A 25969-nucleotide genomic window follows, 5' to 3' on the forward strand; every position below is an offset into this window, starting at 1 on the left:
CTTACATTTGTGAGAATTTGATGGGAACGATAGAGCATATTAAATAATCGATAGTTTGATGATAACTTTAAGTTACACACTAAAAGTTATAAAAATACTAAATATAAGTTATATACCAAAAAGCTTAATGGACGTTATTCGTCACCGAGATCATTTTCTTGCAAATAGATTCTTTGCTTTCAATAAGTAGCTAACAGTAAAGTTTTCCCTTAAGTTTTATAACGGACCGATGGAAAACAGACAGGGAATACAGGCTGATTTAAAATCAGAGAGCCGCAGAAGTTTCCAACGACCTACACGGGACGTCTTTTTCCTCCATTGACTTTCTCTGATTAAGGAAACTTCCCCTCGGTTTCATCCCCGGGTTCAGGCCCGAGAGGATAACGGCGCCGAAGACAATTTCTCTTAAAATCGACGAAATTCGCCGAGGGAGCTGCGACATTCCCCTCGAGCACTGATTGATCCTCGCGCGGACGCCATGCGGTGAGTGGAGGATCGGAGCGGACGCACGGAGCGAGTGCGAGCTCGTACGAGAGGGTACGAGCGGAATCTCGAGCGGTGAGCCGAGCAGTTCCAATCCCGCTTCCCACAACGACGTTCGGCCCGCGCGCTCCTTTACGCTCGCCTCGCGCGCGTTCGAATCCCGATCGCCGATCATGACACGCGGACGGACGAAGACGTGCAGGTGAAACGTGCCTAGTCTGTCTTAAAGAAGACAAAAGAAAAAGAGAGAGACACGTGTCGAAGTGCCGTAGCAAAAATTAGAAAGAAAAGGAATTGGCACCGGTTTGAATTCTGCCGGAAGTTTAAATTGGTGGTGATAAAGAGTTTGTGTGACGAGTTTATTGACGACTTAAGGCGCTTCCGACTGAATCGAGCAGCAAGGTAATTGCCAATGGTGATCGACTGATGATGATTATGAAGAGGAATAAATTTACGTTTACGATAAATTTTGCGGGAGGTATTCCGTTTTGCTCGTCGCAATCGAAAGTGCACGAGGGAATCTGAAACTTTCTTTTAATTTTCGCTATCTTCCGCCTGAGATCTCGGTGATCTTTAAAGCGAAATTTCTTGCCGCGAAAAACGTGATAAGAAGTATTCGTTGTGATAATTATCGCGTTTTAATATTTTTTGATATTTTTGATATTCTTTTGATTTGGGATCTTGCTGGAGTTTTTGAGTTTTAAGATGACGTGGATTCAAAATGAAATGCTCGCGCTCTAAAGAGAGAAAGCAGAATGGAAATAATTGTAGAAAGTGCAGGCAAGAAATGCAGACTTAATGTACGATAATTAACAAAATGTAATTAATCTCATAAAATAATCTTCCTCGCGGAATTAATTGTGTTCCAAGTAATGACGTAAGAATCATAATGTCTGTTACCGATCAGTTTGTTGCAAATTACACATTAGGCAATATGATTACATACTTAATACAATCACCATAAAAATTACCTGGTCTAACATGTTTAACAGATGTTGCAATCAAGTTAATGTTGCAATTGATAATTGATTTGTCTTTTTACTTTAAAATTTGCAAATCTAGATGTGGACTAATATTTTTATAAAATTTTATTAACGCAGGGCAAGCAAAATGAAAAAATTATATTTACTTTAATCAAATCTTAGAGCTGAAGAAACTAAAGACACTAAAGAAAACTGAAGAAAGAAAAGAAATGCTCCTAACAAAATAAAATTAAAGCAAACAATGTAATTAAATAACAGATTAAAAATAGATGTAGCATACGTAAATATAAATATTGAATCCATAAATTAAGATTCTAAAAACATGTTTTGCTGTCAAACGCGAGACGAAAAGATTAGAACAGAGAGAGACAGAGATATATCTTTTCGAGTGCTTTCAAGTTTAGAACTAATGAGCGAGTACAGATTGCGTTTCCTCATTAAAAACGTCTGTCTTGCGGAAGAGTCATGTGCTCCTCATGTGTAAACAGGAAGCACTTTTATTATTACGAATATGTTATGCCCACGCAGTTTGGTGCAAGCCTTAGTCACCGTTTATGGACGCTTGTGTTATAAGCCTCGCGACCGGCTCACTTTCGTATTAACTCATTGCCTCAAAACCACTTGTTATCCCATGAAAGGTCATTGTACCGCTCCTAAATAATAAAATAATTATGACCTCGTGGTGAGAATCTAACGCTTTTGAGGATTCGCAGAAGTCAGATTTCAGAAGGCGATAATGAACGTCGCGCAGGATGAGCAAAATTAAAATCTCATCGACACACGCACAATTTTCATGAGATATTATGCCAAAAAATTCATTATAAAAGAAAACAGGCAATCAACGTAAAATTCGTTATGAAGATCTTTCAGATTCTTTTGAATTATTCGCGAGTAATTCGCAAGTGCGTATTTCTTCAGCAATTCAAAGACCACTCATAATAATCATCCGCGAGAATGAATTTAATTTAACAAGTGGACATAGACGTTGCCATGTCTTGAATAGTTAAATCAGTGTTGAGCAAAAATATCTATTTAAAGTAACGGAGGAGAATGTTATTTATCACTTAAGTCTACGTTTTAGTAAAGAATAATTCGCATTTACGTCACAGATAACACTTTACCCCGGTCGCAAACTGCGTTTCGCAACGTGGTGGAGCAAAGGTTTTGGACGATGCGATGAAAAGTGTTGCTCTCCAACAACGGGTCAATCAACCGCGCTGTTGATATATTCCTTGAACATCCTCGTCCCCGTAACAAATTGTTGACCTCGGAGGGTCGGTGGGGAATTGCACATTACTGACGCATCGGCAAATCCGTAGCGAGGGGACGCTGCTGATATTCGCAAGGGCCTCCATCGATCATTTTCGACGCATTGAGAAAATCGTCTGCGAGAGAGAGAGAGGGCACTAGAAAATGTTGTTGCAATGCGAAATGTCCCCGACCGTCGAGATCTTTTCTAATTCGATAAATCAATCGTTTCTAAAACGGACTCGAGCTTCCGGTTGGAACAATCTCACTGGCGAACGATTAGTTCTTGGCAAGTTTTCTCATAATAATAACAAGTACGATAACTGGAAAATTGAAAAATACATATAATGAAAGATAGATTTCCAACCAAGCGCTGGATGCAAGTAAAATGAATATAAAACAAGGTCGAATTAAATACGAAACAAGCAGCATCGCGTGATAAGCTCAATGCAGCAGAGACAGAGAGAGAGAGAGAAAGGGAGATAGTTACATCTCTCCGATATCTCAGTTGCTCCGAATCTGTACTATGATTCACTTATCATGCAAAAGTGCATGCGCGGCCATTGTTACGGTATCAATTGTTCTTCAAACACTAAGCTAGTATTATTATTATTATTACCAAGAATATAACCACTGCGTATATCTGTATCTATCCCGCATTAATCCTACACTTACGTGTTCGGACTCTAGACCGTAGCGAAAATGACTTACGCAATTAATATCCCTTTACGCATCGCCTGTCCGACTACGAGCCAGCTACACGCACGTGTAGCTTCCACGAGCTTAATTATGCGAGAGCGATTATAGACACGTGTACGCGCCAGGTCAATTCCACTCGGAGGAGAGACCGGAATCGGCAGATGATATTATAATACGATACCTTCGGGGACCGATCGAGACATGCGGACGAGACGGTTGCGGCGCGCAAAAGTCCATTACGCAATCTATTTAAATTAGAGAAAAGTAGCCGCTCGCGCGCGCACTAAGAACGCGCAGAAAGAGAGAGGCGATCGTCCGGGACCATCGCGCACGCCGTCGACGTCGCCGGCCGATTCCCCGTAACCGATAAATTAAACACTTGGATATCTCTTCCGGTTTGAAAGCACGCGGACTGCGCACGGCAGCGCGAGCCGGTCACTGTCGATGGCGGCCGTTATTTCGCCCGAAGAAATCGAGCGAACGATCCGGAGCCGCTGCGTTCGATCTACTCTGAGCCCGATCGGTTACTCTTTCGTATCTGCTTCTGTGATCTCTCGTATTATCACGACGTTGGGGGGCTCAGATTAATCAATCGGAACGATTTCACATTGCGCATCGCCGGACACGACAAATCCCGCCCTTGATGCGCGCTCGCGCGATACCTGAAAAGCGTGCGGTGTAATAAAAAATACTCACGCGAATTGGATGTTGCACAATGTGCTAATTTGGTTGCGCTTCGCGATTCGCGTAATTTATTTAAGCAGCGACAGCGATGCGCAATGTCCGATATACCATTCCGCGATGCCAACGTTTCCGAATTATGTCATACGCAGAATGTAAATCCAGCGATTCACATTCGACGATGGAAATCTGAGAAGTTGGATTGATCTGAAAGGTGCGATTTTATTTATACCGCTTCTCCGGTGCGCGAAAGTGAGTACACCTGTGTTTAATTTGCACTTGCTTCGCAAGTGTTTTTCTTGTCTCTACTGATCATCAAGCTCAATAAATATCCCGTCTTGCAAGTGCTTATTTTTTTCTCCTAGGATATTGATTGACAGAGATATAGCTACAAACGTTTGTGCGCGTGTATCCCTGACTCAACGTATAGTTTTGAACCGTAGGACGTTGGTCCCGTATTTATTTAGCTTCACAGATTGATAATGATCGCATGCAACTCATTATAAATTTATGTCACGGTAATAAAGTTCATCGCAGTGTGTAGAGAGCAACATAAATCACGTGCATGAAGCAACCGAAGCGTCAACTTTTTCCTAGCGAGGTGCAAGTGCCTCTTGAAGAATTTCTTTTCATATTAGCACGTTCATTAACTTCATTATGCTTATCCACAAAACGCAATGAAGCCGTGCTTTAATAAACATTACATCTTCATAATTAAATCATTTACTTATTGTTAGATCAAGACAAGAATTGATTAGATAGTTAAAAATAGAGAGATTTGTGCAGCGATTTTACCGGCACCATTGACAAATTCATATTTCATTATTCTATTTTATTATTAAATCCTACAAGTTGCCATAAGTCGAAATTTCGTGACACGAAACGTAAATCTCGAATCCGGTACACGCGACCGACAAAAGTTAAAATCGAAAATGCGCGGCGTTGCCGCATTTCTCCGATTCTACCGCTGGATTAAATTAACGGAAAACTGTTGCGTCTTTTTTTACTTCTCTGTTTTTAACACATGTGTCATTTTGCATATGCAATCGACGACGGTCGCCGAATTAATCAATAACGTCAAGAGGGCACGAAAACACCGCTGCAGCGCGACGCACCGGCGCGTCCGCGCGCTCGCGCACGCGATATATAAATCGCGCTTATAAATATGCGGGACGCGCGCACGCGAGTTATAAAAGCTCGATTTATGTACGACGTTTTAAGAAACACGCCTAACCTTGTCCCGATTCCCTTTCCGTGGCGATCGCTCGCCACGACAGACGAGCCGCGCGGTTTTGCAATAGTTCACGACTTAATAAAAAAAAGAAAGAAAAAAATGAAGAACCTGCATAACATTGTCACGCACAACGTGACTTTCGCTATCATCGGCGACCGCGAACGGCCGAGACGGTCGGCTTGGAACTTGGCATGTGCACGTTTACGGATGCGCGCGAATCCGAGATATGACGTTGCATAAATTTGCAGAATTGCGCATAAGTCTTAAGACGGTGTAACGAAAATATTTATCTTGGCGCCTTAGGTGCGAGTTAAGACCGATTCCAACGTCGCTTAACTTTAACCGTAGTTTAACTCACTCTCTGTCTCTTTCTAAGGCCGGTACTTAGAAAGAGACGAAAAGTGAGTTAAACTACGATTAAAGTTAAGCGACTTTAGTGGAACCGGGCATTAGTCTGCTTAATCGCGATTGTGTTCTTTTACGAGGCACATTCGGCAAAGGCAGCCGAGATGATCACTTCGCTCGGTCCGCGATCAATTCACGGAGCATTCAAGAAAATCGATTACAATTTCCTCCAAAATATCAAATGAGGTCGAATGAGGTCATTTGATGTCGCATCCTCCACTTTCGGAACAGCAAAGCGACTCGAAATTGTATGACAAACCAAAACCACATATATTATAGTTAAGAACGTTAGAGATTCTCGCAGGAGAGAGAAAAATTGCGAAGATAAAACTCTCGGTATTAAAGCGTTCAAAAAATAAAAAATAAAACGAAAAGAACACCCACAAAAAAGATTTCTGGACTTAATGCTATTACTCTTTAATCTATCATAAAATAAGATCGCTATAGCGACAATCATATTTATTATTGAAAAGAAGCATATTTTAATCTTAAATAGAAAATTCTAAAATCTAGATTAAAATAATCTTGGTGCTATCTCATTAATTTTCTCAGAAGGATTTAGATAAAAATTTGTAGCAAGTTCAAAATATTCTTGATTTAAGAATATTGTGAGATCTAAAAGACATCTTATTCTATTCTTGTAAGAGAATTTGTAGAATCTGCACAAAACGGCCAATATTTATGTGTTGCAATCGAAAATCAGGAGTGTTTCTGTGTTTCTGTTATTTACAATGAATAAGTGCAATACTCTACAAGAAATATTAAAAGATATGGAAATGTCTTATCTCGAATCTTATTTCTCAAGTAAGTATATTGTATATACTTACTTACATTTCCATATCTTTTAATATTTCTTGTAGAGTATTGCACTTATTCATTGTAAATAACAGAAACACTTTCCCGATTTTCGATTGCAACACATAAATATTGGCCGTTTTATCGGAATAAAGGACGCAGAAGCGCCGAGTCGACGAGCGACTGTGAGAAAATGATGCGTCGACATCGATAAAGCCTACTATAAAGTGGCGCTAATATCAAATTATTCTACATACAAGAATATATAAGCATAAATTTGTATATGTTACTCTTGTCTCAAGATAGTAAGACAATCTTATTTAATTCGAGAGAGAAGAATAGAAATTACTGATTTAAATTAAAAATTGTTTTATTTTCATATTTTTTATACTTGTAATACGATTAAATTAGTCAAAAATATTTTTCGTCTTGTTATCAGAAATCCTTTCTGAGGGTGAAAGATGAGACTTCGATCCGATCGTGAGTTTTTCGTTTAAAGCGCCGAGAACTCGTTTTGTGCCTGTTCTGTTGCCTGTGCCGGATCGGAGCAAGCTGGCCTAGGTCAATATTCCGATCCGCTTCAGAAAAGAAAATCTCTACATTCCTTTCAAAAACCTTTTGTGGTAACATCACAAAAGCTTCCGTGGAAAGCACATGTCGCCTTCCACGCCCATTGCCCTTTCCAATGATTTTGGCTAACGCAAGGTGCGCAAGGTGCTCACAGAAAAGAGCGAAAATATGAACAAATAAAGCACATTTCAGCCCGCTAGATAATCAGCCATTAAACAAAATCACATTGCATGCTTGATTGTCGACACGTCTTTGATGTGGACCGGCGATCTCATTTATATGCGAGCGAGCGTGACGTTTTTGCTCGTAAAATGCCTGAACATCAAGATAAAACTGAAAAGTTAGCTCATTCGAACACGCGGCATCGTAAACGTCGATCGATACGAGACAGTTCGCGCGGAACAAAAAATCGTATCATTGTGACGTGATTACGGTGATTGCACCAGCTCGCCTTCGAAGGAAAGGACACGCTTGTCGAGGCTTAGAGCGGGCTCCTCTCATTCGCGGGCACTAGAGGCGGCACCTTGAGTATGTTACTTTCGTAATTTTATTATACGGGAGCTGCATCTCCGGCGACCGGCTCGTGCGCGCGTTCCGCGCCGGCCATTTTTCTGGGACACAAATCGCCGCGTGTCACTCTCACTTTCGTTTTGCGTAAGATGCATGTCCGGAATATATCGAATGAAATGAAGTCGTTCACCGCGAGGCACTCGGGGGTTCAACCACTGGAAAAACGTAACTCTGTTCCACGCGATCGTGCCGCGGATCGGTCCCGCGATCGCCGCGACGAACGACGTACCCCGAGGAGCTTTCCGATTCCGAGAGACTCGAAATCTTTCCTCGTGGTGGGAAAAACTAATATCTAACCAATATCTAATTACCCAAATCTCGTGTCATACTTAATTAAAAACATGTTTTGTAATTAAAAATGAATCTTGCGCTAGATTTAATTGAAACAATCCAGCACCGCAAGACTGTGGAGTCCGGTAATTTCCGCCGGAACTGCCGGAAAAACGATAAAGCTAGAAAACAACGACAGCGATCATTATCATTATCATGATCAAGTTAAAAAAACGAATAAAACCCTTCGCGCTTTCTCTGACGCAGGAGGGGAAGTGCAAAAGAGAGAAAGACGAGGGTTAAGGACATTTAGAAAGGGTCGCGTCGAAGCCGCGGGCGCGCAAGAAGAAGAACGAAAGTGCCGCGCTTGTAAATAACGAAATGGAAAATTCTCTCCTTAGTCACGGCATACTTTCACATCGACACGCTGCACTTGCTTATCGTTAAGGTAGAAGAATCGCGCGGCGCGGCGGCACGTCCGTTCTTGGGCACGTGCGTGCGCATTTACGCACCTGCGTATGTATCGTGAAAGGTATTTGACGAAAGGATAAGGGAGGCCGCGTTTGCTAATCGCTACGTGATTGCGACAAACAAGAATGCCGCCAGCGTGCAGAAACGTCGCCGCTAATTAATCTGCCGCTGCCAATTAAAAAGTCACGACTGGCCGATAATTCTCAGAACCAAAATCAGCAAATAATCAAAATAGCTAACTAACAGCAAAAACTTTCGTCGATAATGTACGCAGCGCGATATAATTATCAAGTGAATTAAAAACATTACACATGCGTGCACGTACACGGGGAACGAAAGAGGACGAGGTATTTGTTAACTCATCTATCAATCGCGGAATATTGCGTGTATGGCGTGCGTGGTATTATATATTGAAATTAACTGCAAAAATTGCGTCACGACAAATAGGCGACGTGTATTGAATACGTGCACCGAGCCTCGTACGCAGTACGCAGCGTACGGTTCGCGGCACGTTTACGCAAACTCTGGATGTTGCTTGGAAACATGAAACTGCGAGAAGTCGTTCCTCGTTCCTCGTTCCTTAATAATGGCTGATACTGACTAATAATGAACGTGACGGCGTATAAATAAAATAAAGTATTGCATAGGAGAGAAGGAAACTATATTCGCTGACTCGTGCCTGTAAAAATAAGACGACAAAGGTTGACGAACGACAACGCTGTTCGTAAGGATTACCGAAGCACGCGAGATTAAAATAAAATCGAGATTAAAATAAAGATCGATGAAAGTAATGAACGCGATGGCAGAATGAATAACTAGTAGTGAAAGATGAATTGTATCTCGAATTAAAAACTCGCTCACTGACTTACTTTCAGTTACTTGAATATACTCTGAGTCTCCTGGTCTCCAGGAAGTAATCATTCTTATGCTTGGATATACTTTCCCTGAGCCGCGCGTTTTTATCTGTATAATTTTGTTCTACCTTCGAAATGTATTCATTGGCTATTATTATAATAATATGGGAACGGTACGCAAAAAGAAAGCCGTTTCTGCTAATTGCAAATTCTGATTACGAAACTGGGGAACAAAGTGCTCATGCCTAAGAAACGACATTGCTCACATTCGTGCGACTGACAGAATCGAATAAAAGACATTATTTAGCGGCGAATAATATAATCGATTTGTTCTACTTCCTTACATTACTTTAATCATTTTCTCTTGGCAGAAACGAGATGACACTCTTAACGCGTCATCGCTGAAGTAACATCAACAAATGTCGCTGTCTGCTGTTGAATCTGTCTTGCAGCAGAAGTTATTACGTGCAAATTTCACGAATCACGAAGCTTGAAGGACGCGCTCGGTGAAATTGAACAATTAAAATTCCGAGTGAGTCGTTAAAACGTATGTCTTGCATCTCCAAGCACCGTTTGTAACTTCATCGGTATTATTACTATTAACCATCATTACTTTAAGGAGTTTATTATAGTATATTAACGAGTTCTACAAATATTGTTTTATACAAAACTGCTTGCAATAAGGAAAATTACAGTTTTTCCTTGGAAATGTTTAAATAGTTGTCCGAATATCTATTTTTTCATTATTTTTCATGTAATTAAGTTGTAGTACAATTATTTGTAATTATTATGGCACAAAATGCGTATGTATAAAGAATCGGTCTTGTAAGTTTGGACTGTATCTCTTTCTTTGTCTTTCTTTTTCAAGCAAAAAGATCAAGAATTTCTTCTTAATAATAAGTGCGTAGTATTTTATATGCATATATCTCAGGTTTTGGACTGCGCAAATTCTTAAATACGCATTTTATTAAGTGCACATTCTTGATAATGTCGTTGGAACGACTGTTTATTCCCCGCGTCTGTTTATAATTGCTGGTAAAACATTGAAGAGATAGCTGGTGTCCTAGTGACCCAATGATAATAATCTGTCGCAACAGCATGCACTTCGATCTTCCGCTCTGGAGCTCCTTCTCCTTCATGAAAAATTAAAAATGCGATATGCGGGTGCCAATAAATCCTATTTATAAAATATAAAATTGATAGTATATAGTGTAACACGTGCAATCACGATCGTTCTGTTCAATTTTATTTCTTTAAATTTCTTTACTTCGCCATACATACTCAAATTTACCCAATTAGTCAGATGTATTACTAAGACACAGTAAACCAACAAATACTCGATTCACTCGTTCAATCTCGAATCTTCTTGCTTGTTTTTACCTAACATGTCATAAAGAACAGCTTTAATTCATTATTCCAGACGACAACTTTGTCAGCATATGAATAACTTTGAGCATTGGCTGTCGAAGACTACGCAACCAACGATCAAGGCTGTTCACACAGATAAAAGTAGATTCTGAAGCAACAGATCTAGCTCTTGACACAGAAACATTATAAATAGTATTTCAGAGAAGCTACACCTTCTCTCATCATTCATCCAAAGAGACCCATGAAAAAGATCACCCCGGCTGGCGACTCGGAGACACGTCTCTCGCACCTGTTCGACAAAGAATAGCGCCAGGCGTCGCCGATGCGACCGGCGGCGATCCTAAGACGACCAGCTGGCAGAAAGGCGGCGATTGTTACGCGGGATTATTCAATCGTATCTAAATGAGCGGATGGTGTGTGCGGCAGGTCGGGATTACCCAACAGTAGCTTCAACATGACTTTCTCCGGTACGCGAAAGGCTGCTTCTCGGTCGCTCCGGCCTCTGAACTTCGTCGATCCGCTCGATACCGCGCGCGCGGTTAATGATACGTGCGCGACGCGCGCGCGGAAAATCCAGTCGGGATTGAACGGTTTTAGAAAGTCGCTCGCATTGCCACTGTCCCTCGGCGACTCGGATCTACGAGTATTCGCGGCAATAATGCTGCTGTGTCCCACCGGCTGGTACCACTCGAGGTTTATGGAATCTTTATTCCGCGGAGCGGAGTCCACTCATTCCGCTCGCGGAAATTCACGGGAAGGTTTGCGAACGGTGGCTGCAACGCGGAGCGAAATTATAATACCCCGCCGAATGCACGGGTACAGGCGATCAATTTGAAGTTTTTGCTGGAATTGTTTGCGATTCGCGGAGCAGTTATTTGAATGGGGTTGCACCTTGACATGCAAAGGGGGATGATACTTAAACGGCAAGAGTGCCACCTCCGTACTTATACTTGCTTATTTCTTGCATGACTTGCGCGGGAAATTCTCTTTAATTCTCTCCTTCTTCTTCTTTAATTTGCGGTCGATCGAGACAACGATTAAATGCACTAAGCCGCCACTTGCCTATTCCTCCAGACTATACGCGAAATGAATTGAGAAGCCTCTGAAGTGTTCAAGGTGAGAATACGAACGTGCATGAAAATCTGACGAAGGTGATTCATCCTTCTTCGGTGTGTCATGTAATCCCTTATGAGGGCATCATTGTCCCATGAAAAAAAGGCTTTATGTCAGAACAAAAGGTGTCAGATTCTTGATCGAGAAGGGTTTTTGACCAACAAGCGTTCAAGCGAATACTCCTTTGCTATCTGAAAAACGAATTTCCGATTGGAATTAAACGAATTCAGTATAATCACACAATATTACGAACACAAAACGTTTGTGCACAACGTTGGTTAAATTAAATCGCATGATGAATATTGTATGAATATTGTAAACAATTCAGGTAAAGTTTCCGACACTTCTGTCTTGCCATTATTGATATGTAAGTGGCAATCTGTAAGATCAGTTAGAATTGTTTAATTGAATTGCTAATGGAGGCGTGTTATGAATAGCGACGAGTCTAAATGAAAATCGATTGAGCTGTTACGTCGCGACATTGATCGCGCTCTAAATTATATTAAAAAATATATTTTAGATTACTACAAATCTTTTTTTGGCTATTCGATAAAATATCTACTTTGTAATCAATATAAAATAGTTTGCAACTTGTTATTACATTGCTAACACGATACAATTTCGAGATTGTATAATATGAGGCAAAACATAAGATTAGGATTAAAAAGAAGAAGAAAAAGAAAGAAAGTAGAAATCGAGAGTTTCGGAAACTGCGTAATAAAGTGATTAAAATTAATGTAGTTATTGTTGCTTTAGTAAACGCTTCGCTCCCATAAAACTCCCACAATTGATGACGATCTCGCTGAGATTTCAGCACGCCGAACACGTAATTCCGAACAATGTGGGTCAAGTCTGACGACACTTTTCTACATGATTTCAATGACAATCATCCTAAATGCTTCTCTCGCGCAAATCCTCCAACGTTTCAATAATGCGCTTATAACTCGAAGAAATGGAATTGATATTTCAATTTAAACGCCGTGAATACTTTATGCCATTTTCTGTCGAAATGGCTGAACGAAACGAGAACTTCGCGAGAAGTCTGAGATATCCGAGATCTTTGATATCAAAGTTCTCCAATCCGGTCATATTCCTGGATTGTATTCTTACCCTCGCAGATTTTCCACTCCACAGATTTCCGATCCAAAATATGCAATTTTGCAGATAGCTATCGGTATTAGAACATATTCAGAAACTTATCGGAAGTTAAAGGTATAGCAGAACTTGCGATACCTTTATTGTTATTTATATCGCCTATAATATATCTCATTTTCACGATGTGCGAAACACCAGTTCCACAGATTTCAACTTGACTTCTTATCACGTGGATGAGATAAACATTTCCTCATATTCTGCTTCATTAAATAAACCAGCGACGTTATTATGTCGGGCGCACTCACCTACCTAAGCAAATAATAAATTTACGTAACGACAAAGACAGGTAGACAGCGAGGTAGAAAAAGCGAGTGAGAGAGAGAGAGAGAGGGGGGGAGTAGGAGCAAAAGGATTATAAGCGCAGCGTATTTTTCGCCTTACGCGTTTAACGAACCATACAAGAAATTCGATCTTACACTTGGTTCGGCCTACGACTTCCTACGCATTTAGTGTGCGCAATAAACGTAAAGCATTAAATAGGCGGTTGGAGCATTTCTTGCACCTGAATAAAATATGCTTTCTACAGAATAAGCGTAAGCGTTTGCCATTCGTAGATTGTCCAAGGATTTACATGCGGTAAATGATCCGTCACTCCACAAGCACTCGATTCTCGTCTCTAATGACCAAGACCAATGTTGATACATTTGTTTCATGAGCTCTTAAGGTCGCGCTAATTCGATTTTATACGATAATCGCGTCGTTCTCGCTTATAAATTTCAACAATTACGGTCTTTGCCACGTGAATTCCTCTTCTCACGGTTTTCTTAAAATTACGATTTAATTTTACTACTGTATTCAATTTCCTTTGACTGACAATGGTACATTCGATGTCACATTTATTTCACGGATTCGTCGTTTCCATTTTCAGATGTGGCACATGACGTGCGTAGATGATTTCTTGAACCGCGCGTTTTACAAGCTTGGCCTCATTGTCGGCCGACACCCCGGCTACTTCGTAATCGTGCCGATATTGTTGGCATGCATATGTTTCACCGGTTATCAGAGGATACACTATGAAATCGACCCGGAATACCTCTTCTCGCCTGTCAACGGTCCTGGCAAAACGGAACGAGCGATAGTCGAGCAGTACTTCAAAGTCAACTACAGCCATCAATTCAATGTTGGCCGCATCACTCGACCAGGTGAGAATCACTTCGATCCTCGCGATTTCTTTGTCCATATTTTATACATTCGATAAAATAATGATTAATGGTCGCTAATTAAAACTTGTCTGTTGCAGGCCGATTTGGCCATGTAATCGTGATCCCGAAGGATGGCGGACGTAACATGCTGAAGAGCACGATTTGGAACGAGTTGAAGGAACTCGATCAAATCATCAGGAACATCAAAGCGAAATACGAGGGCGAGATATTCACGTACGAGCAGATTTGCGCAAGATGGATGGATCAGTGTTTCAGCAACGACATCCTGAACCTACATCATGTGATACAGTGAGTAATTATATTTTGTAATTAACAGCGTAGTATGTAAAAAGTTATGAAATTACTCATTGAGACTATTTAGCAAGCTTTACTATAAAAAAAAAACAAAAAGATTATCTTAAGATTTGCTTAAAACTCGCTGATTTGGGCAAAATTTTAAATCGAGCTTTTATTCTTTCAGCGATGTGGAAGAACGGAATCTGAACCTGACGTTTCCGGTAATGGTCAATCCGGTTACATGGGATCTTCTTTTGTTTCCGGTATTCTTCGGCGGAAGTGTCCTCAACGAGGATCTCACCATAGAATCGGTGCCCTCGGTGCAACTCGCTTACTTCATTACGGTCGATAATCCTCGACAGGACGCAATGTGAGTTTACTTGATAAGGTTTGTCAAGTTCGTGATTATGTCACAGCTTGCTGGTAAAACTGGTCAGTTAATCTTGATCGTGTGGTGGCAATAATCTTGAAAATAAAACTTGCTATATTTTGATAACGCAAAAACGATTAGAACTCCATGAGGGATGTTGAAAACTCTGTTGGAAACTGCTTCAAAAATTTTAATTTAACAATAACCAGCTATGAAGATAATATCTTATTAATTTATTATACGATTACTGAGAAGACAATAATCAATTGACTCATATATCGCTCTATCAGCAGCCTATGTGTTCGTGCAAGTAATAAATATCTGATTCATTTGCCATTAATATTAATGGTCTATTGTCTTCAAAAATGGTAAAGCATCGCAATAAAGCACATATTGATAATTTTCTTGCCATATTTGTTGGGTATATATAAATTGCGCATAAATAGTAATTATAAACCTTGTTTGATCAATCTATAAGTATACATAGAACAATGTAGTTGAACCAAAGCTTTATCGCAAGACTTCACTATGCACTCTTCAGTATCGTAATCTAATCTTCGATATTTTTTCTCGATTCCCAAATCAGAGGCGCCGCCTGGGAGGAGGCCTTTCTGGAGGTTGTCGGCAAGGCCGAGGACGGGGGTAGGTTTAAATACATTAGCACCGCGAGATTCGCCTCGAGGACCCTCGAACTGGAACTGGAGGCCAACACGAAGACGGTCGTGCCGTATTTCGCAAGCACGTTCATCATAATGGGCATGTTCTCGGTCGTGACCTGCATGATGACCGATTGGGTGCGTAGCAAGCCTTGGCTCGGTCTTCTAGGCAACATTTCGGCCGCCATGGCGACGGTCGCCGCCTTCGGATTATGCATCTATCTGCAGATCGACTTCATCGGCATCAATCTCGCCGCGCCGTTTCTCATGATTGGTAAGCTACTAACAAAATTAGTACGATAATACGGTGACGTTCTCTCTCTGAACTTCTAATATAAATAGATTAGAATAAATTTATTTTAATAATTTATTTTAATAATGCAATACAGAGTAATCCTAATATTCTATCTCTACAAAGTATCTAAATAAGAGTCATTAAAAGAAAGTACTGGAACTGATAATACTGGTCATATCATACTATAGTAATACTGGGAAATAATTTTTAGATAGATTTTTGTCTGTGAAATAATTATATTTTTCGGCAATGAGAAATATATATATATGGTCATCTATGATATCTTAATCATATTATTACTTAGATACAAATTAAAACAACAACTTCCATTTACTGGACATTTGTCAATCGATGTTCAGATTGGCACTCTGCTTGAATTGAGCAATAAAAATTAACAACAGAGTTTCATCTTTTTTGCAATACGACGTCGTAATCTCCTGTCATGTCTGTAGAAATGCCTGCTAGATGTAGGAACACGTATTCTCGACGATAAATATGTTAGCTCCGCTATGTCGGGTGCCTATGAGCGAAATAAACGAACTGTGATTTATGTGAAAAGCGGAAGTCTCCTTTTCCCTTTCGACATCGCTCTCGCCTGCGTTCGACGCGAAGCGAAGTCGGTCTTTACCGATAATAATAGCTTTATACGATCCAATCCACCGATCGCAATTCTCAAAGCGATTATTATTCATTCCGATTTCATTACACATATTTACGGCTAAAGCTGATAAATTGAAACTCGATGAATACTTGTGGACTTTTTATTATATTCATTTGAATAATTAATTTCAATAGTAACTAATAAAATAATAATAATAGGATTTTAATAATTTCAAGTAAACATAAATATATAAAATAAATAAACTGACAAGATTAGATGTAAAGAAGCGATGCATGATGTATATTTATTACTCATACAGCAATGTAAAGTTCCGATAAAAACATTAATGTAATGTAATGCGAAATGCATTGTTCCGTGGTTTTGATTTAACATAAAACTGCATTCTTTTTATTATTATTCATGCCCTCTATGAAAATTAGATACGCGTAACACATGTGGATGGACGTGACAGGAGAAACGGAAAAATGGAGCGGGATGGTGATAAATTTTCGAGCAACAACTGCATATTTAGAAAATGCATTGTCTTTTTAACAAAATGTCATATTTCTTAGGAGATTTATTTATGACTAACTACTCTATTATTTGTAAAAATGTGGTTTAAAATGTCTTCATAATTACAACTGAATAACAGAAAATTTGTAAATGTTTGCAGAATATGTTGAAGGATTTATGTACCTGAAGAGCAGAAAGGCAAAACTATAAATAAAAAGATGTTCTTTTTTTAATTTATCATAAACTTTTCGAACTATTTGGAGTTGACTTCTCGCAAATAGTCTTAACTATTTTTATATTTATATTTATTTTTATATTTATAGTCTTAACTATTTTTATTTGTCATATTAATATAAAATATTCGCTAAATTAGAATATGTAAAAATGTAATATGTTCGATAACGAGGTAATAATACAAGTAATATTTTTTTACAGGAATAGGAATCGATGATACCTTTGTCATGTTAGCAGCCTGGAGAAGATCAAGCATTTCCAAACCGGTACCGGAAAGAATGGCGGCAACGTTGAGCGAGGCTGCTGTTTCCATCACTATTACATCTTTAACGGATATGATATCCTTCTTCATCGGTATTTTGTCGCCTTTCCCTTCGGTCCAGATTTTCTGTGTTTATTCAGGTACCATTCAAAATAATTTGCATTATTTTTTCACGTAAAACAATCAAAGACAAATGATATCTCAACATTTTGTTAAGAGAAAATATAAAAGAAAAATTAATAAAATTTTGTCGAACTGTACGTAACGATATCGTAATGTAATTCATAATTTTAATATGAAATATGCGTTAAATAGGTTTTGCGGTAGTCTTCACTTTCCTATACCATCTAACGTTCTTCAGCGGATGCATGGCGATCAGCGGTTATTGCGAACGAGAAAATTTGCACAGCCTTGTCTGCTGTAAAGTGGAGCCATTATCTAAATCTTGTAAGTGCTACAATTATTTTGCACCTCCTAGAAATATTTAGAAATAATTTTATCTCATCATACAAAATTTGCACGACAAAACTAAATGTGTATGATAATAATTTTGATTAAGCAAATAAATAAAATTAAAATAATGTTTATTTATTAGTTTCAAGTTGATGAATTTTAATTTGCTCAAACGCTACTAGCTTCTTTTTTAATTTAAATACACATCGCTATTACCTATTATTGTATTATTATGTATTGCGTTTGTCGTCATTCAGAGACCGACATTCGAAATCTTGTTACGTCTACTAGCGTAACCTATTGGAGTTACGTCAACAGACCAACACGCGTTACGTTTGGATACCGTTAATTTGTTAGATCACATCGTATTACGTAATGGAAAGTAGTTGCTTTCTCCTTATTTCATTTTTCTAAATATTGTCATGCCGACGATTACGAAATATCAAAAAGGATAAAAAATTATTGTCTCATTTATGTGTCTGTACAACTAACATTATACAATTAAGTATTTCGCAATACCTGGGGGAAATTATTACTCCTTATTGTTTCTTTTAACAGATTATGACATTGGGTATAAAACATTATCATGTTTTTAATTACGTTACGTGTAACATTTCAGCTCACCGATCGTGGTTCTACAGAGCACTGTGCTCCGGCGGAATTAATCCAGACGATCCTCACAATCCGATCGATAATCCTGAACACGGATGCATGACTTGGTTCCGTGATTATTTGGCAGCTGCGCTAAATTGTCGCTACGTAAAAATAGTGGTGCTCCTTGTTTTCATGACTTATCTTATGGGTGCCATTTACGGGCTTACAACCCTCAAGGAGGGTCTGGATCGACGCAAACTTTCCAAGGAAGATTCTTATTCAATCGCTTTCTACGATCGCGAAGATTTTTACTTCAGAGAGTTTCCTTATAGGATACAAGTAAGTTGTATATATATTTAAATTTTTTTAAACGATTACAAAAATTAGATAATAATCGAAATATACAAGTTTTTAATTATTTAATGATTACATGTTTATTTTTTAAGCTTTCTACTCTATTATTTCTCGTATATTTCATAATTAACATATATAAAATTCTATTTAATTTTTTAAAATCTTAAAATATAGAAAAAAATGGATATCATTTACAATATTAAACATACAACATTGACTCATAACAAATAGGTTTCGGTTTCTATTGAAACATCTCGATTGTCAATAGTGGCTTTATTGACTATGCAAAATAACACACTTTTACGGATTAGTTTCGTTACTTTTTCGAACCGTAAAATTAGGATCCGCGTCGGTCAATATCCGGAGAGTTCCGGTTTCCTCACAAGCACTCGGAGAAATATTTCCCCGTAAATGGCGCAAAGTAAAAAAGAAGCAGTCGTCGGAAGAACGGAGTGCGTTACGCTCGGAACCGCCACGCATAATCCACTGCGCGCAATTATGTCACGTGCTCCCCTCGATACAACGCGATATCGTGCAAACAACTTTCTCCGACTGACTAGCGTGGACCTTAAGAAAAGCAACGTCCGTTACATCACGCTTCTTCGATCCAATCAACCGACAAGAAAGACTAACTATAAACGGAGAGATTCCCAGATCGTACATTAATAATGCGTGCTTACTATTTAACTTTTAATCGTGTTTTTGTCGCGAACATTTACATTTATATTTATGAGAATATCTCTTTTTTAATAATATTGCAACATTTTCAATAATAAAGTAATTTTAAAAACAACTATAAAATATTTTACGAATTGAGCAAATAATTTCACATTTGTTTTATTTATATAATATTTGTATTCGAATGTAAAAATATATTTTACATGGAAAGTAATACACGATACAGTGTTAATTATCTTACTTACAATGTGTTCGTTATCGTACTTGAATTTTTAACAAATCTCATGAATATGTACAAATAAAACGTTATCAAGTTGGATCTTTAAATTCACGTAATCTTTATTAAAAAAAAAGAATTATGTAGGTTTTGTAACGCGCGAAAAGTAAATTACAAGAAACATCAATTATCTCAAGCAAATTCATAAACCTTATGAATATGTACTAACAATAAAGTGTTATCAAGTTGGATCTTTAAACTCACGTAATCTTTATTTTAAAAAAAGAATTATGTAGGTTTTGTAACGCGCGAAAAGTAAATTACAAGAAACATCAATTATCTCAAGCAAATTCATAAACCTTATAAATATGTACTAACAATAAAGTGTTATCAAGTTGGATCTTTAAATTCACGTAATCTTTATTTTAAAAAAAGAATTATGTAGGTTTTGTAACGTGCAAAAAATAAATTAGAAGAAACATCAATTATCTCAAGCATATTCATAAGGAAAAAGCTGCTCGCAGCTTTTGACCACCTCAATTAGGTAATATCTCATAACTCGTTGAAGGCGATTTCAACGCCACGCACGAAGAAATGCGCAGCGTTGAAGTCTCTGTTGAAGTGAAGTCATAAACGCAGCAAGATATGGCCGAACTGAATTTCACTGGAACCTTTTTCCCCGTTGCGTTAGTCCGGCACATCGTAGTGAAAGTACGTTTCTCAAAGATGGTCTCGCACTATCGCGTTTCCTCGCGATATTAATAACGTTCCGACGTCACAGTCGTCGAGTTCCGATGACTTCGCGGAAACGTCGCTCACCGAAGAACTACTGTCACGATGAGTTCTTAATGGTGCCCGGCGTAATTAGGTCCATTCGTGAAATCCTTATGTTGAAATGTGCGTCAACGTCTTGAAATCAAACAAAATTGCATAATCGTGACAAAACGTGACTCGACAAGACCGCGGGACCTCGGAGGGAAGCCGGACATCGAGATGTACTTTCTCGATATTACTTTCACGAGGATAGGAATTCCCGAAAACACGTAATTGTGGTCAACGTTACAATCTCCGTGTCAGCGTCGGCAATTTTACGAGTTTCGAGAATAGAAAGCTTGGTAACGAGTGGCCAAAACTGTACTTGATACTAATTCTGTTTAAATTCTTTTGTGTGAATTGCTTCAATCAATTGAAATTATGCATATCGTAATACATGTTATTTATTGTATGATTTTATTAATTGTGTATTTTAATATATAATTATTGAAAGTTCGAAAAATCAGTTTTAAAAAAATCTTTACCACTTTGTCATTAATTGCAAGAGACATCTTAAAAGCCTCCGAAGAATTAAATTGTCTTTGAAATATTTCTTCACGACGTCTTCAAAATCTGTGCATTATCGGAGAAACATTATTGCAATTTTCTCGGTTCCATCGAAGATTTCCGATCTGTTCGCGATTCTGCTGTGCGACTTCCCATTTCAAAATAAGTACAAGTCTAATGCGTATGCTAATCGTATTTTTGCCATTTGTTTTAGGTGATAATATCCGGTACATATGACTACAGCGATCCAGTGATTCAGGAACAAATGGAAAATCTGACGAGGAGTCTCGAGGCGAGTAAGTACATCAGCGCGCCGATTTACACCGAGAGCTGGCTCCGCAGCTTCCTCAGCTACATGTCGGATAACTACGACATGAACATGACCATCAAGGATGAACAAAACTTCATCAAGACGCTGAAGAACGTCTGGCTGTTCCCGAGTAGCCCCTTAACACTGGACGTCAGGTTTGACGACAAGGAGGAGAAGATCGTGGCAAGTCGGTTCCTGATACAGGCGGTGAACGTGAGTGGCACCAATCAAGAGAAGGACATGGTAAAGGAGCTACGTCAAATCTGCGACTCGTCGCCCCTGAACGCCAGCGTGTTCCACCCGTACTTCGTGTTCTTCGACCAGTTCGAACTAGTCCGGCCAACCAGCCTGCAATGCATGATATTCGGCGCGCTCGTCATGATGCTGATCAGCTTTATCTTCATCCCCAACATTTTCTGTTGCTTATGGGTCGCCTTCTGCATCGTGTCGATTGAATTGGGTGTAGCCGGTTACATGGCGCTGTGGGACGTCAATCTCGACAGCATCTCCATGATTAATCTGATCATGTGCATCGGTTTCAGCGTCGACTTCACCGCGCACATTTGCTACGCATACATGAGCTCGAAGCGGCCGCGAGCAGAGGATCGCGTCAAGGACAGCTTGTACAGCCTGGGCCTGCCGATAGTCCAGGGTGCTGCCTCGACGATACTCGGCCTGATGGCTCTTCTGCTCGCTGGCACCTACATCTTTCTGGTGTTCTTTAAGATGGTCTTCCTGGTGATCTTCATCGGCGCGATGCACGGTATATTCCTGCTACCAGTCTTGCTGTCTCTCTTCGGACCCGGCATCTGCAGCATCGGGATCGAAGAAACAGAGGATGCGAAAAACAATGACGCGCAGGAGAAGGAGCCGCAGTTGCCGCCGCCTTCTCAGCAGCAGTCCTACGTGATTCCGCATCTTAATCTAGTCTATTACACCCCAAAAGCCGTCAAGCAGCTTCCTGATAGTCCAGTGACGAGCATGGCGGTGTTCGAGGAAAGGGATCCCGGTTTGGGCACCAGTGAAGACAGCAACTCGACGGAGAGTGGCTCGTCGCAGAGCAGGAGGCACCAGTGCAAACAGAATCAGCAGGACCAGACTCGTCACAATATTTGCAGGAGATCCATCGGCTTCCTGTATGGCCTGTCGCAATTCCAGCCCAATGCGATCAGCGAGCCGTCGCATCCGGCGCCGGATTATCCTGGCGCAGTGATGCCTTCCAGCGGATCCGGCGAGGAAAGTGCTCAGCCATCAGCACCCTTTCAGTCGTCTTACTTCCCATATTTCTACCCTGTATCCTCGAGCCCGTATCCGCGGGACAACTACAGACGCAGCAGATCCTCTCACAATCTACAGTATCCCGCATCAACGCGGCATTTAACGGATCCTAGGTATCCTTAAAAGAAATCCACGAGGAACAGTGCGAAGGAAAAGTATGGACACGATAACAGCGAAACGAGAGACTTCTCGCTCGAATTCAGCCCCTTGAAGCGAAATGATAGTAATAAGTCTATTAAAACATTTCGGAAAAGAATTGTCACTTTTTTGCAAAGGAAAAATTCATGCTATTTTTATCAAAAGCGTCCACTTTGATATATTACTTTGAAAGAGATGTTTTATTTTACCTTGTTAGAATCTCAAGCACAATTATAACTTCGAAGTTTCGAAGGAAATATTTGCATTGAGCCAAATTGAGTGCTTTGTTGTACTATATTTTATAATTTATTTATTAATTTTTCTTTATAGTTATTTGTGTATTAAAACGCGTGGCCAGTACATCTATAAGCTTATTAAACTTTACATATATATAATTAATGATGGGATTATATTTTTTATTGAATTTAAATTCTGGAGGTATAGTTGTAATTACAATATTATTAGTGGTCTCATATATGTTCATACTAATATTTCATATCTTAAAGAGGTAGAAGTCGAGATACAATTCTAACAAATTTACTTTTGAATGCTGAATAATATAGAAATAATCTGTTCTATATCAATTGTAGCTCTGACTTTTATCGTTATAAGTGAAAATAGAGATTATTCTTCGAAAATCTATAATACCGAAATATGTGTTTGCGTCTATTTATCTATCTCAACGACGTAAAACACAAGTTGAAGCAAATTTTAACGTGAGGAAATTATTTATTAGTCATAAAACACAATATCGCAAAACACTATGACAATACAAAGAAAAGATACCAAGAAGAAAGAAAAAGATATCTCTGCAGGATCCGAAAATTTAACATAAGTTACGATGAATAGGTTTCAAGGGGTTGAATTTCAAAAGTCAGAATTCTCGAACAGCGGGACATTTGACAGCCGCACAAAAGGTAGCGCCCGGATCAATTCGAATAGAACAAAGTTTTTAATTTTCTATATCTTTTTTCAATGAAACTTTTCAATAAAAAAAGTAAAATGAAATAAAAAGGATATCTTTAAGGTACAGAAGGGAATAAAGAATATCCATTTTTTATTTCTTCCCAATTAAAACAAAAAATACATTTACGTAGATCTAGATTGGAATAGATTCGGGCGCCACTGAACGATGATGTTAATATGATGTGATCTTGAAGACTTTTTGTACAATAATGTTTACTACGAAGTTTCGTGTGGTGGGTTTTCCGTGCGGCGTTAAAGCTATGTGTGTGCGTCGCTACATTCGTAGATACCTTATGTATGATATCAATGCATGAACATTACTTGCGGAACAAGTTATTGAATACAGGGTGTCCCAAGAAAGATGTATATCAGTAACAGGTATGTACACTACATTTAGCAACTCCATATTCTTTGCGCAAAGAATTTAGGAGATGTGAATACTTTTGTTAAGCTGAAGAAATTTGTAATTAAGGAAGAATAGATCTGTTAATCCTCAAATCTTTAGCTTCAGTTATCTCAAAGTTTTGTATCTTTGTTTCCTCAAATACACAAGACCGTATCATCACCGTGCTTTAGCTATTTGGTTTTAATTTTTTTGTATAATATAATCAAGGTGAACACAAAATGGATTTATAAAATATTTAGCGTGCTAAATGTACGGTGAAAATACGGACTTAAAAAACCATTAAAAACCACAGATTTTTTATTATTTCAATATCCAATAATCTTGGACTTACAAATCATTCGATCCCGATAAGCATAGATTCTTGTATCCCAAATCGACTTATTAATATGTTTGCTCTCTTCGATATCATAGATTTCATTTTACATGGGTGTATTATACGCCCTTCGACCAAAGGGTTAATCTGCATTGTCCTTTGCGTGACAGCAATGCACTCGAAACGATAACACCGCAATGGTGATGCCTTATTCAGGCCTACGTTAGTATTTAAGAATAGCTCAAATCGAACGCGATAATATAATATATATACATATGCTCAATATCAATCAAAACCAAAACGTCCCATAATATATCAGTTAAGGTATATTCTGATTCTATCAATTGTTCATGTTGAGCAATACGTGCCTTGAACAATCCAAGAATGGTAAGTGTTTGTCGTACGATTAGTCGAATGATTCTGTTTGATAGATAATTTCGACATTGGTAGTTTAAGAAAAAGTTTATTCTTCAGATTTCCTGAAATTAAAGATTTTGTTTTATTTTCTCCTTTCTTTTTTAGAAATGTTAGAAAAAAGTTTGTATAGAACAATAATAATTTCAAGATTGTTTAGCTCGGAACTTTTGACAGCTCTTTATACTCTAAAATCACTCGATTTAATACTGTATTACCAGCAAAACGCGATATTATAGCCGATGCTGTGATTTATAAAAAAACAGCTAAGCGAAGATATCCGAATCACAGTCTCTTAACTCTCTCATGCAACATTATACATATCAATAACATAAATCGAAAAATATTAAGATAAAAGAAAATATAAAACCAGGATGTAAAATAATAATAGATTTTATTGCAAAGAAAGAGAAAATATTTAATTTTAATGTTAACAATTTATAGATGACTGCTTGTCATGTGTGCGTCTGTGTATGTGGGGGAAGGAGGCTACATAATAAAAACTGTTTGAAAAGAATTTCAAGCAATAATCTAAATAAATTCCCCATTAGTATAAAATCTTTTATTGACTAAAATCCATTGATCCTATTAATTATACACATTAGTATATAATACATTTTTTATTGATAAAAATGCGTAAATCCCATTAATTACACACATCACGCGCGCGCATGCACGTACACGTAATGTATTCAATAACGTATTCAAAAACTTCCATTAAATAAATTTCTCTTTTCGAATAATTTAATTCATATGATGGATGAAACGAAGTTTTTATTTCCAGATAATACTTTGTACATGTATGGTCATTTTTAGAATGGTATTTACAGTCCGAACTTATTTTGGAGATCGTCATAAATATTCTTAACAGATATATGATATTAGATGAAATTAATTCGATGCTTTTCTTGAAGAAATTGAACCTATATTACAAAATAATAATAAAAATTCAATCATCGAAATATTTGTTATTTCTAATACTCTCCATCTATCGGGCAATTGACGAATTCTCTCTTGAAAAAAAAGAAAATAAATAAACGCTCAATTTCTTTAAAAAAAACGGAATAAATTTGCACATCTTTTAAGATATTATTAGCTAATAAGAAAGCTTTATATATTAGTATCTGGAGACTATATTTAAAACGATCTTCATATAAGGACAAACTAAATATCGCACATAGACTTTTCTTTATTTTTACGTGGAATATTTCGTGCTGATACAATATATGTAATAGTTTTTAAGATTATTCACATTTTAC

At 38.4% G+C, this 25969-nt stretch overlaps 1 protein-coding gene across 1 annotated transcript; it reads left to right on the forward strand.

Moving 5' to 3' along the window:
- Positions 1 to 483: 483 nt before the first annotated feature.
- On the forward strand, positions 484 to 25227 carry LOC105277779 (patched domain-containing protein 3). Its single transcript, XM_011336397.3, has 9 exons — positions 484 to 885; positions 13768 to 14041; positions 14140 to 14350; positions 14523 to 14708; positions 15295 to 15638; positions 17209 to 17409; positions 17585 to 17716; positions 18342 to 18655; positions 21100 to 25227. Exons 2-9 carry the CDS (start codon positions 13768 to 13770, stop codon positions 22594 to 22596), a joined length of 3159 nt encoding a protein of 1052 aa, XP_011334699.1. The 5' UTR covers positions 484 to 885; the 3' UTR covers positions 22597 to 25227.
- Positions 25228 to 25969: the final 742 nt, after the last annotated feature.

Source organism: Ooceraea biroi, chromosome 1, assembly GCF_003672135.1.
Source record: "Ooceraea biroi isolate clonal line C1 chromosome 1, Obir_v5.4, whole genome shotgun sequence".
Lineage (NCBI taxonomy): Eukaryota > Metazoa > Arthropoda > Insecta > Hymenoptera > Formicidae > Ooceraea > Ooceraea biroi.

Bases quoted from the DNA above. Each gene is read 5' to 3' on its own strand.
- LOC105277779 (XM_011336397.3), top strand. From the start codon at position 13,768: ATGTGGCACATGACGTGCGTAGATGATTTCTTGAACCGCGCGTTTTAC. The intron at 17,410-17,584 runs GTACCATTCAAA...TGCGTTAAATAG, and splicing joins GATTTTCTGTGTTTATTCAG to GTTTTGCGGTAGTCTTCACT. The intron at 18,656-21,099 runs GTAAGTTGTATA...CATTTGTTTTAG, and splicing joins AGTTTCCTTATAGGATACAA to GTGATAATATCCGGTACATA.